At 43.1% G+C, this 12361-nt stretch overlaps 1 protein-coding gene across 1 annotated transcript in view; it reads left to right on the forward strand.

Annotated features, from left to right (window-relative positions):
• The window catches only part of SLC27A2 (solute carrier family 27 member 2), a 55567-nt gene extending 44114 nt beyond the window's left edge, over positions 1-11453 (forward strand). The window contains exons 6-10 of the mRNA XM_082648578.1: positions 3019-3109; positions 3722-3920; positions 5427-5524; positions 9895-10025; positions 10991-11453. Of these exons, the coding sequence (XP_082504704.1) occupies positions 3019-3109; positions 3722-3920; positions 5427-5524; positions 9895-10025; positions 10991-11167 (696 nt within the window). The 3' untranslated portion in view covers positions 11168-11453. The remainder of the gene's footprint in view (positions 1-3018; positions 3110-3721; positions 3921-5426; positions 5525-9894; positions 10026-10990) is intronic.
• Positions 11454-12361: the final 908 nt, after the last annotated feature.

Genomic DNA, 12361 nt, shown 5'->3' on the forward strand with positions numbered 1-12361 from the left:
AAATATTTCTCAGTCCCTTTCTTTTTCTCTTCTTCTGGGACCCCTATAATTCAAATGTTGGTGTGTTTAATGTTGTCCCAGAGGTCTCTGAGACTGTTTTCAATTCTTTTCATTCTTTTTTCTTTATTCTGCCCTGCAGTAATTATTTCCACTATTTTATCTTCCAGGTCACTTCTCCGTTCTTCTGCCTCAGTTATTCTGCTATTGATTCCTTCTAGAGAATTTTTAATTTCATTTATTGTGTTGTTCATCATTGTTTGTTTGCTCTTTACTTCTTCTAGGTCCTTGTTAAACGTTTCTTGTATTTTCTCCATTCTATTTCCAAGATTTTGGATCATGTTTACTATCATGACTCTGAATTCTTTTTCAGGTAGACTGCCTATTTCTTCCTCATTTGTTAGGTCTGGTGGGTTTTTACCTTGCTCCTGCATCTGCTGCGTATTTCTCTGTCTTCTCATTTTGCTTAACTTACTGTGTTTGTGGTCTCCTTTTCACAGGCTGCAGGTTTGTCCTTCCCATTGTTTCTGGTGTCTGCCCCAGTGGGTTAGGTTTGTTTAGTGTGTTGTGTAGCCTTCCTGGTGGAGGGGACTGGTGCCTGTATTCTGGTAAATGAGGCTGGATCTTGTCTTTCTGGTGGGCAGGACCGCAATCGGTGGTGTGTTTTGGGGTGTCTGTGACCTTATTATGATTTTAGGCAGCCTCTCTGCTAATGGGTGGGGTTGTGTTCCTGTCTTGCTAGTTGTTTCGCATGGGTTGTCCAGCACTGGAGCTTGCTGGTCATTCAGTGGAGGTGGGTCTTAGCGTTGAGACAGATATCTCTGGGAGACCTCTCATCAATTGATATTATGAGGGGCTGGGAGGTCTCTAGCGAACCAATGTCCTGAACTCGGCTCTCCCACCTCAGAGGCACAGGCCTGACACCTGGCCAGAGCACCAAGACCCTATCAGCCACATGGCTCAGAAGAACAAGGAGAAAAAAAGAAAGAAAATAATAAAATAAAAGAAAGTTATTAAAATTAAAAATAATTACTAAAAACAAAAAATTAAAAAGTAATAAAAAAGGAAAGAAAGAAGAGAGCAACCAAACCAAAAAATAAATCCACCAATGATAACAAGCTCTAAAAACTAACTGTAGGTAAAGAAAGAACAACAAGAAAAAAAGCGGACAGAACCCTAGGACAAATGGTAAAAGCAAAGCTATACAGACAAAATTACAGAAAGAAGCATACCCATACACACTCACAAAAAGAGAAAAAGGAATAAAATATATATATCATTGCTCCCAAAGTCCACTGCCTCAATTTAAGATGATTATTTGTCTATTCAGGTGTTCCACAGATGCAGGGTACATCAAGTTGATTGTGGAGATTTAATCCGCGGCTCCTGAGGCTGCTGGGAGGGATTTCCCTTTCTCTTCTTTGTTCGCACAGCTCCTGGGGTTCAGCTTTGGATTTGGCCCCACCTCTGCATGTAGCTCGCCTGAGGGCGTCTGTTCTTTGCTCAGACAGGATGGGGTTAAAGGAGCAGCTGATTCAGGGGCTCTGGCTCACTCAGGCCAGGGGGAGGGAGGGGTACGGAGGCAGGGTGAGCCTGCAGCGGCAGAGGCCGGCATGACGTTGCACCAGCCTGAGGCGCGCCGTGTGTTGTCCCCGGGAGGTTGTCCCTGGATCACTGGACCCTGGCAGTGGCGGACTGCACAGGCTTCCAGGAGCGGAGGTGTGGAGAGTGACCTGTGCTTGCACACAGGCTTCTTGGTGGCGGCAGCAGAGGCCTTAGCGTCTCATGCCCGTCTCTGGGGTCCGCGCTGATAGCCGCGGCTCGCGCCCGTCTCTGGAGCTCATTTAGGCGGTGCTCTGAATCCCCTCTCCTCGCGCACCCCGAAACAATGGTCTCTTGCCTCTTAGGCAGGTCCAGACTTTTTCCCAGACTCCCTCCCGGCTAGCCGTGGCGCACTAACCCCTTCAGGCTGTGTTCACGCCGCCAGTCCTCTCCCTGCACTCCGACCGAAGCCCGAGCCTCAGATCCCAGCCCCCACCCGCCCCGGCATGTGAGCAGACAAGCCTCTCGGGCTGCTGAGTGCCGGTCGGCACCTATCCTCTGTGCGGGAATCTCTCCGCTTTGCCCTCCGCACCCTGTGACTGCGCTCTCCTCTGCGGCTCCAAAGCTTCCCCCCTGCGCAATCCACAGTCTCGGCCCGCAAAGGGGCTTCTAGTGTGTGGAAACCTTTCCTCCTTCACAGCTCCCTACCACTGGTGCAGGTTCCATCCATATCCTTTTGTCTCTGGTTATTCTTTTTTCTTTTGCCCTACCTGTGTACGTGGGGAGTTTCTTACCTTTTGGGAAGTCTGAGGTCTTCTACCAGCATTCAGTAGGTGTTCTGTAGGAGCAGTTCCACGTGTAGATGTATTTCTGATGTATTTGTGGGGAGGAAGGCGATCTCCACATCTCACTCCTCCGCCATCTTGAAGGTCTCCCCTAAACAAGATTTTAAAAGCCCACATGTGATGTGTCCACCAAAACACATGCATGAGAATGTTCATAACAGCTTTATATTTAATAGTCTAAAACTAGAAACATCCAAATGTCCATTAACAGGAGAAGAGATAAATAAATTGTGGTATAGTCATACAAGGAAAGTTGCATGGCAATAAAAAGTACACCACTGACACAAACACCAACAGGGAGGGATGGATATCACAGACATTATGCTGAGTGAAAGCAGCAGATACTAAGGCATATATTTATTTCACTTATTTGATGCTTAAGACTACTTGATGGCAGTAAAAGTCAGAATAGTGACTTGACAGAAAGGGGCAGGAGGAAACTTCTAACGGTAATGAAAACATTTAGTATCTTGATCTGGGCAGTAGTTACATAAGGGTATGCATATGCAAAAATTCATCAAGCTGTACACTTAAATATGTGCACTTTGTATGCTTTATGTATGCTATGCCACAATAAAAAAGAATAAGTTGTGAAAGAATATGTGCTCAGAATGATCCATTTTAATTTTGCTAGAAAGTCATAACTTATGAGCTGATTAAATATGATGTGGAGAAAGATGAACCCGTTCGAGATGGAAATGGATATTGCATCAAAGTTCCCAAAGGTACAGTGGATTTTTGTTCAATTAACCTGTGCCTTTTCTTACCTTAACCAAGTGACTCTTAAGAACTAACATATCACAGCTAAAATGAACACATGGTAAAATTCATCAGAGTGGGGGAAAAAAAGAGGTTTATTTTCGTACTCTTGGAAATAGATAAATTCCAAAAGATAGTAATTTACCACTACACGTAATATAACTATAATTTGAAAGCTAGCTTAATAATTTCTTGATTATGAGGTAAGCATTTTGCAGAAGCGGATATGTAATTATGGTTGCAAAACTACAGTTAGCTTTAGCGGGCCTTTCCTTTAAGCTTAAACTACTATGCGTTTGTCTAATTGTGTGTGTAAATCATTATTCAGTGAAAGATTAGTATTAAAAGAATTACAAATGTGTGGCCATAGAGAATAATGTACTCTGTGTGTGTGTGCATGGTGTATATATGTGTGTATATGATATACATGGAAATACATGTACACATGCATGTAAAATGACTTCCTGCAGCCAGCTTGTTGCCACTGGGTTGTATGGCATCAGTTTTAAAAGAAGGTTAATACTAAAAGTTGCCTACTGCTAGTACATAAAATAACAATTTACTTTCTTCTGTCTTAGGTGAAGTCGGACTCCTGGTTTGCAGAATCACACAACTCACACCATTTAGTGGCTATGCTGGAGGAAAGTCTCAGACAGAGAAGAAAAAACTGAGAGATGTCTTTAAGAAAGGAGACCTCTATTTCAACAGTGGAGATCTCTTAATGATGGACCACGAAAATTTTATCTACTTCCACGACAGAGTTGGAGATACATTCCGGTTGGTTTCTCTGAATTATTGAGCCAAAAACAAACACATGCACAGTTTGGCTTACTCCTAAATTAGAGTCACATTCCACTTTGGTTATGGTACTCCATTTCCTTCTGTCTCTTTGGTGTGTCAATTCAACCTCCTGTATTCCCAGAAAACAAGGCGCAAAATACACGGGGTATCACTCTGCAATGCATAGTTATCTTGGTTGAGCAACACCAGATGAAACTAGGAGAGAAAACCTGTGTCTGATTTTGGGCACCTAAATAACTTAGTCCATCCAATTCCTCCCATTTATCCTCAATTATTACCAGTCACTCAGGTCAGCCAGGGATTTTCATACTGTTTCCAATCATGAGGCTTTTTCTCAGATAAAATCAAATGCAAATTAATGTGAAGCTGATCTAGTTGAAGAGGAGGTGAGGGTTCTGAGTCCCATCTGCTCCTGTCCCTCCCACTCTCCATTCCCAACCAGATGGTTTCCCACAGAGCCCACAAGTCAGCACAGTGGAGTTTGAAAGTCATCGTAATAGACCATGAAATTAATTCTCAGCAACAGCATGGTCCTCCAGCTTCATGACACTTCTGTTTAACCAGCTTCCTTCCCGTATAAACTCCCTCAGGCCAGACCCTGTGTCTGCTTGTTCACCCCCCAGCACCTAGTACAGTGATTACTTTTTGCATGAATGAATGAGGAAGAGATGGAAGTTGTCTGTCTGTAGTAGAAAGAGCATGGATATGAATGAGAAGAACTCAGCTCCCAGGCTTCCTCTTTACCCCTGAGCAGCTGTGTTATCAGGCAGGTAATCTTTCTGTACCTCAGTTCCTTCACCCATGAAATGAGGGTCCCAATGATCCTTACGGTTCCTTCCATCTCTAATATCCCATGACTCTGGATCTATATCATTATGTTATGCCACCTTCATGTTACTAAAAAAGATACTTCTGGGAGATCTAAAGAATTTTTAAATGTAAGACAAAATTTAACTCTTTATTCAAAGAAAAAGTAGCACCTGATTGGGCACTAACATTATTCTCCCTACAAATAGAGTATGATATTTTCTTTCTTATTAAAAGCTTTTTCATTGCCATAAGACCCTGAAAAACAAGTATGAAATTCTAGTTAATAGACATTTACTAACTGAATTAAATAGCAGCCAAAGTTAGTGAGTGAGGGAAGTGAGAGACTTAAACACAGCAAAAAGTCATTGAGATTTATTTTTGATTTCTAGTGCCTTTCTTAGGCCAAACCCATATTTTAACATTAGAACATCATTCTGTGTATCACATTTCATGTGGCAAGGTTAAAATTCCACATTTTATTCTTTAGGTCTATGCCTTTGTCTTTCATGCCTCAAGCAGGGTGCCTCTCCCATGACTAAGTTGGAGAGTTTGGGGGCCAAGGTGAGGAGGACAAACGCAGTCACCCCACAGAGGTCTGGAGGAAACACCTGTCACAGACAACCTGCACCGCAGACCACCAGTGACCTCTGCTAACCTTGCCTTTTCTTCCAGGTGGAAAGGGGAAAATGTGGCCACCACTGAAGTTGCTGACATAGTAGGACTGGTTGATTTTGTCCAAGAAGTGAATGTTTATGGCGTGTCTGTGCCAGGTATGCACAAGATATTATAAATCAATGCCAAAACTCCTACACTAACAGAATATAATTTTAACCCCCGTGCAAATTTTGTCATCACTTCCTCCTGCCAGCTGGAGAATCAAACAACTCTTTCCCAGCCTCCTGGGAGTAAGGGGCTTATGTCTGGTTTATGTGCCATTATAAATCAGACAGGTCAGTACATCTGAACCTGGCCTTCCTCTGTGGTTCACTCCCCAGCTGTTCTTGGGCTCTCAAGCAAGCCAAATCTCTCCACGATGCAGGGTCCATGCAGCATTTGGCATGCCTCAAGAAAAGAGGTATCATGCTTGAGAGCTTGGAAGTGGTATCTTGGCCTCTGAACTGGGAGGCACAAGTAAGAGCAAGTGCCGTTGCTAGAGGAAAAAAGCCAGGAAGGAGCTGATTTTTTCCAGACTCTTCTTTTAAACCAAGTCCCTGACCCCAGCTTGCTCCACTGAGTTTCAGAATCATCACACAAAGTGCTGTCACCAAGCCTCTGTCTGCAGATCTGCCTCTGCCAGCAGAGTGGGGAGGGTGAGGTCTGATTTTGGGTCCTGGCTCCAACACCTGCTGGCTGTTGGACTTCACGCAAATCACTAAATTAGAGATAATACCAATCCTGCAGTTAAGATTGTCGAGAAAACTAATTCATTTTAATTACATAAATACTAAATGTATATTTATCAGACACGTACATGAGGGTTGTCATGAAAAGAAATCATTTTAATTATAGATGTCAGAGAGGATTAAAACTTCCAAATCACTATCCAAATATAAGGTACTAGGGGAATCGGTATTCCCTAGAACTCAGTATTTGGGATTCTCATCTATACTCAAAATGGAAATCCCAAAGTCCCTTTTACCTGAGCTATGATGGTTTCACATGACATTGTGCTGGCCTTTTATTTTTTAAAGAATATTTGAGGCTTTCTCTTGCCTGCTCCTCTCCAACCCGGTGACAATGACTTGACAGAAAGTGTAGCCACATCTCAGGTCAGAGTCTGAGGGGTGCAGAATACTTCTCATGTTGGATTTCAGGCTGAATTAACACAAGGGCCCATATTGTGGTTGTCAGCCATGGCACCATGCTGGCCTCTCACAGACCCCACCTGGAATATGTTGCATGCCCTTCTAAATGCTGGAGTTTTTAAAGTAACAATACAAAAGAATGAGTATGAGAAGGTAAGAGAATATGGGAAATGGAATGGAAAGGCCTAATCCACTGCTCTTCAAAGTGGTGTCACCTACAAATTGGCACTCGCCACCTGCCTCTACAAGGATCAAATTACGAGCCGCTGCAGCTGCAGACCTTCAACACACCCTGAAAGGAGTTCAAGGTGGACATCAGGAATGAGGCACTCTGTGCTCTGGGAAAAACTGGCAGAACAGGTCTTCAGATAGATATTTTCAGGAGAAGATTTTATGAGCCCAATTCTTGCATCTTCTCATATCTAGAAAAGCACTAAAATCCTTCATGGTGACATCTGCTCCTCGTGACTAGCAGTGACCTTCGTGAGACTAGCAGATACCTTCTGCAAAAAATATGTGCCTGGTTGCATGTACTCCCCCTTCACTAAAACCCCATGTGTACTGACCTTCTGCCCTACCTCTTTGGAGCAGTTTCTCAGAGCTATCTGAAATGCTGTCTCCCAGGCTATAGTCCTCATTTTGCCCCCAAATAAAATTTAACTCACAACTCTCACGTTGTGCATATTTTTCATTTGACAGTAGGGTCCCTGGGCCAGCAACAGCATCATCGCCCAGGAGCTTGTTAAAAATTTAATATTTCTCATGTTAAAAATGCCCACCCCAGAACTACTGAACCAGAATCTCTGGGGTGGGGCCCAGGGAGCTGTGTTTTAACAAGCCCTCCAGTGATTCTTAAAACAAATGAAGTCTGGTTTTGGAGTGATGAAAATGTTCTAGATACTGGTGATAGTTGCACGACATTGTGAACGTACTAAATGCCACTGAACTGTATACTTTAAAATGGTTAAAATAATGAATTGTATGTTTTACCACAATTTTTAAAAAACACTGAAGTCTGAGAAGCCTGGAGGCCTAGTGGTTCTGAAAATTTAGCCAGTCATCAGAATCATCTGGGAAACTTTTTAAAGCCCAGATCTGGGGTTTGGGACTAAATCTTTGTGTCTTTTTTAAATTCCCAAATGGGTCTACCACCCAGTAAAGTTTAGGAGCCATTGATATAGAACAAAGAAGAGGAGGCTAATGGGTTTCACATGATTGGGAGACAAGTCAGGTAGAACAAGGAGCAGCTGTGTTTATGTTGCACTGGAGAGCAGAATAAAACAGATGGATTGAAATGACCAGGGAGCAAATTTTAGCCTGAGAACTCTCCTGTAGCCAGAGGGACCAACAACAGAGTGGTCTGTCTCCTGAGGTAGACAATGTCCCACCAACTGGGATAAGTAAAGAGGCTGGCTGTCCACCTGGGATCCTGTGAGAATTCTTACAGCAGTGAAAGATTAGAGATGAACCCTACAGTCTCTCCTATTTTCAGATTCTGTGATTCTCAGTGCCACTCTTGCAGCCTAGAAATGTGGCAGATCTATCTAGAGAAAGACATCAGTCCACCAGGGTGATTCTCACTACCAAAGGGCTGAACAAGGCCTTCACAGAGCTCAGCTTTGGACCAGGAAGAAACTTCTAAGTTTGGGCCTAGACTAGAGATGACACCAGAACTGCCAGACTACTCTCTAGAGCTTTATATTATCAATAGAACTTTCTGCAGTGTTCTGAAAATGTTCTATATCTGCACTGTCCAGCATGGTAGCCAATAGCTACCATATGGTTGTTGAGCACTTGAAATGTGGCTAGTGCAACTGAGGGACTGAATTTTTCATTTTATTTAATTATAATTAATTTTAATAGCTACATGTGACCAGTGGCCACCATATTGAATAGTACAACTCTAGAGAACCTCTGGCCCGAACTGCTGCAGACAGGAACCTTCCCCCTGGAGCTGAACTAGCCCCAGCCAACCTCTGGGAGTCAGGACAGAGACCTGAGATCCAACAGCCCCATTTGCCTCTCGGTTGGGCATTGCCTCTGTCAGAGCAAGAAGCAAGGAGCCAGTTGACTCTGAAGATTTCTGTTGCATCAGCCTCTGCCTTAATTCTAAAAGGAGCTCATTGGAGACATTCAAGATTCCTGAGACCGGTACCTTTGAGACAGCTACCAGGGACCCCTAGAGAAAGAGGGTATGGTGCCCTGCCTCCCTCCTTCAGATATGAGGCAAAGCAAATGAGGATGCATTTCCTTTCTTATAATTTTTCCTCTTGTTTTCTGACTTCTTTAGAGTCATGGGAAAACACACAACCACCATGGGAGAGATTTTGAAAGCTGGGGCCCAGGTGACGAAGGGCGGCTCCTTCCCCCTCTCTGATTACAGTTAAGTAGTTCAGGGAAGTGGACCTGGACTCCCACTGGGTCTGCCCGATCACGTAGAAGAGGTATTAATATGTAATTACCACTGTCCTCACAAGAAAACAATAGTAATTGTTCTAAACACCGGGAAGAAAGAGCTGTTAGGATCTGTTTCCCCTGTGGAGAGCACAACCTCTCTGGACTAGAAGGCATCCAGGTGGGGAGGTGGGGGTGCAGTGGGCACATACCTTGATCTGCCTTCACCCTCCTGTCCTGCAGCCTCTCTGAAATGCAGAGGCAAAGCTATTAGGAACCGTGATTATATGTCTCAGAGGTGAACATCTGTGCCTGGAAGCACAATAGACCTGACCTGCGACCCAAAGAACCACCTGAGCCCAATTATCCTCGACAGGGGAGCAAGGGTTTTTCACCAGAATCCAAAAAATTTTTTAGCCACTAATTCAACCTTTTTCCCATTCTGGTGTTTACATCTAGGCTGCCAAGAAGGATGATGTCAATAAGCACAGGATCTTTAGCCAGCCTGCCTCAATTCCATTTCTGGTCCTGCCTAGTATTTGCTGCATGAACTTGAACAAGTCTTTTTTTTTTTTGAACAAGTCTTTTAATGTCATTAAGCCTCAGTTTCTTCACCTGTAAAATGGAGATAACCTTTGTACCTCTTCATAAGGTTGTCATGAGGGTTAAATAAGATAGTACATAAAGCACACTTAGTAAAGGACCTGGCATGTAATAAAGATTCAATCAATGTATAGCTTGTTGTTTTGTTGTTATCTTTAATTCACTTTAGAATTTAACTTCAACATATATTTGAAATAAAAATTCCAACTATCCAAAAGAAACCCATGCCATAAATCTGTCTCAGTTCTCTGTACTTTGACCTAGCAAAGGTCATTTATTTTATCATAAATAAAATAAATAGCTACAACCCACCTAATTTTTTCTCACTTTAACTCTAGGTCACGAGGGTCGAATTGGCATGGCTTCCATCAAGATGAAGGAAGACCATGAATTTGATGGAAGGAAACTCTTTAAGCATGTGGCCGATTACCTGCCCAATTATGCAAGGCCCCGGTTTCTAAGAATACAGGTGAGACCCCTTGTTATAAAGTTCAGTTATCCTCTCTCTTGGAGACACCTGAGTCTAAGGGAACAATTCCTCTTCTACCATGGCGAGCACAACGGCCAAATTTTCACTACCCTTTCAGGAAGCTAAATGAGGAAGCAGAAATACCAGAAAATATAGCTAGCTGAAACCAAATCCTAATCCCTTTTCCCCTAAAACCACAGGCAGTTCATTCAGCAACAGTGTTAGCAAATAACTCACAAAGTCTGTTTGATGAGGTATAACAAACACATAAAATAGAAATGCTCCGACCCTCTTACTTATTGTTTCCAGTTTTAAAGAATGGAAAAATCCCCTGAAGTCCTGCACCTTTCTGTGATGTGAACTTTAATTGGGCATCATTAGCCAGTAGGAACTACCAAAGGCTAAACTGTCACGGATAGAGATTTTTTTTTTCTTTCTCAAACATTAACCCCTTAGTTTAACACTCTCACTTTTGGACCTTGAGCTCTGTGATTCTGTAGCTGAAGATGTGAGAAAAGAAGTGTTAGATTACCAGATATTGCTAAGGTTAAACGGTTATTTCTGTTGATGTTCATAAAACACTGACATGCTTTACAGTGATGGTTGAGAGACATGAAAGTTGAAATATCCTCAGATCATCACCTATTTACTGAAGAAGAAACAAGTCTTCAGTGTCACAAACAGGCTGAAAAAAAAAGTTGTCTGTGTGTACATGATTCCTTTCCCCACCCCACCATTAATCAGAATATTCCAGGAATACTGGAAGCTCACCAAGTGACAGACTCTTCTGCTCCGTATTCCACTGTCTGCAGACTCTCTCTCCCCACATGTGATCGTCAAGCTTTAAGGGAAGGAAAAATACCTCCACAGAGGGCCCCCTAGTGGAGGTTCTGAAGACAGGATATCTTGGTATCACACAGAACCTGCTTTCACCTGCTCTCAAATGATTGTTTGATGTTTTTCAGGACACCATTGAGATCACTGGAACTTTTAAACACCGAAAAGTGACCCTCATGGAAGAGGGCTTTAACCCTGCAGTTATCAAAGATGCCTTGTATTTCTTGGATGACAAAGCAGAAATGTATGTGCCGATGACTGAGCACATTTACAACGCCATTAATGATAAAACTCTGAAACTCTGAATATTACCAGGAGGGTCACTCAGCGTATTTCTAGAAAGAAACTGAATGGACCTAGTACAGCCACGTGATATAATCCCACTTTAATTTGATTGAAGATTGTGCAGTGCAATTTTTTTATGCATACCAGTAAGGAGAGACTTTTTAAAATTACACCCGAACCTCTTGCAAGAAAAGATTTATATGTAATTGTTTTTCAATTTGCACCTACTGTTTGTATTTGCAAACTAAGCTTGTTAGAGGGAGGATGTTATTTTTTAAAATATGTAATAAAATAGATGAACACCAACATATGCAAAGGCACTTCTTCCTGACTTGATTCTAAATGCGAACGCTGAGCCTGACAGTATCATTGGCAATTTTTCACAGGTGTCCCCTTTATAATGCTAATGGCATTCTGAGTAAAAAGTGGTAAGGAGTTGGGAGGTGAGGGGGTAGGTTCCCAGTGAACAACCCAATGGAAATCCAGCTCTAGTGTAAGGCCAACCCTACCCCCAGAAGCATCCTGGCCACTGTCTACAGCATTAGCCAACAAGTGATAAAGCCACCTATAGTCTTTGAAGGAGCTTAAGTCTAGAGCATCAGAGCTCTATACATAAAAGGTATCCAGCAAACTTTTTAGCTATATCAAGGGTTGCAAACTCAAGTGGCTTCAGGATTTGTACTGGTAATGCGGATGAGAAGAGCAGGTCCCAAACGAACGTGGAAAACTTGGGGACAGCCACGACGCAGCTTCAGTCAGCTGATTATTGTCATGGGGCTATAGAGCCCAGGTACTTCCAAGATCTGATTATTCACAAAACAGAAATCCAGATATTTATGTGAATCTCCCAATTTTTAACATGTAAAGTCTCACATTTTTTATAATTTCCACTCACCCCAGAGAAAATGCAACTGTGCACCAGAGAAGTCCCAGAGGTCCAGCTCGCACCCCCAGGCTCACGTGCTCCTCAGTCTAGAGCTGGTTTCACTCCACAGCCAGTCTCCGGCCAGAGAGCCTATTCAAGGACCGAGGGCTTTGGGCGTGGCACAGGAGGATCTGGGAACAGCAAGGAGCTCTCTCAGACAGGCTCTTTGTCCTTACACTCAGCTGCCACCCTTTCTGAGTAGAACCCCATAAGCTCTGCATGTGTCAGTCACAGAGTTCCAGGAGCAGGTCCTTGGTGGCGGCCCTCAAGATGACATATTCCTTACTAG

Source organism: Grampus griseus (genome assembly GCF_964374135.1).
Source record: "Grampus griseus genome assembly, chromosome: 2".
Classification (NCBI taxonomy): Eukaryota; Metazoa; Chordata; class Mammalia; order Artiodactyla; family Delphinidae; genus Grampus; species Grampus griseus.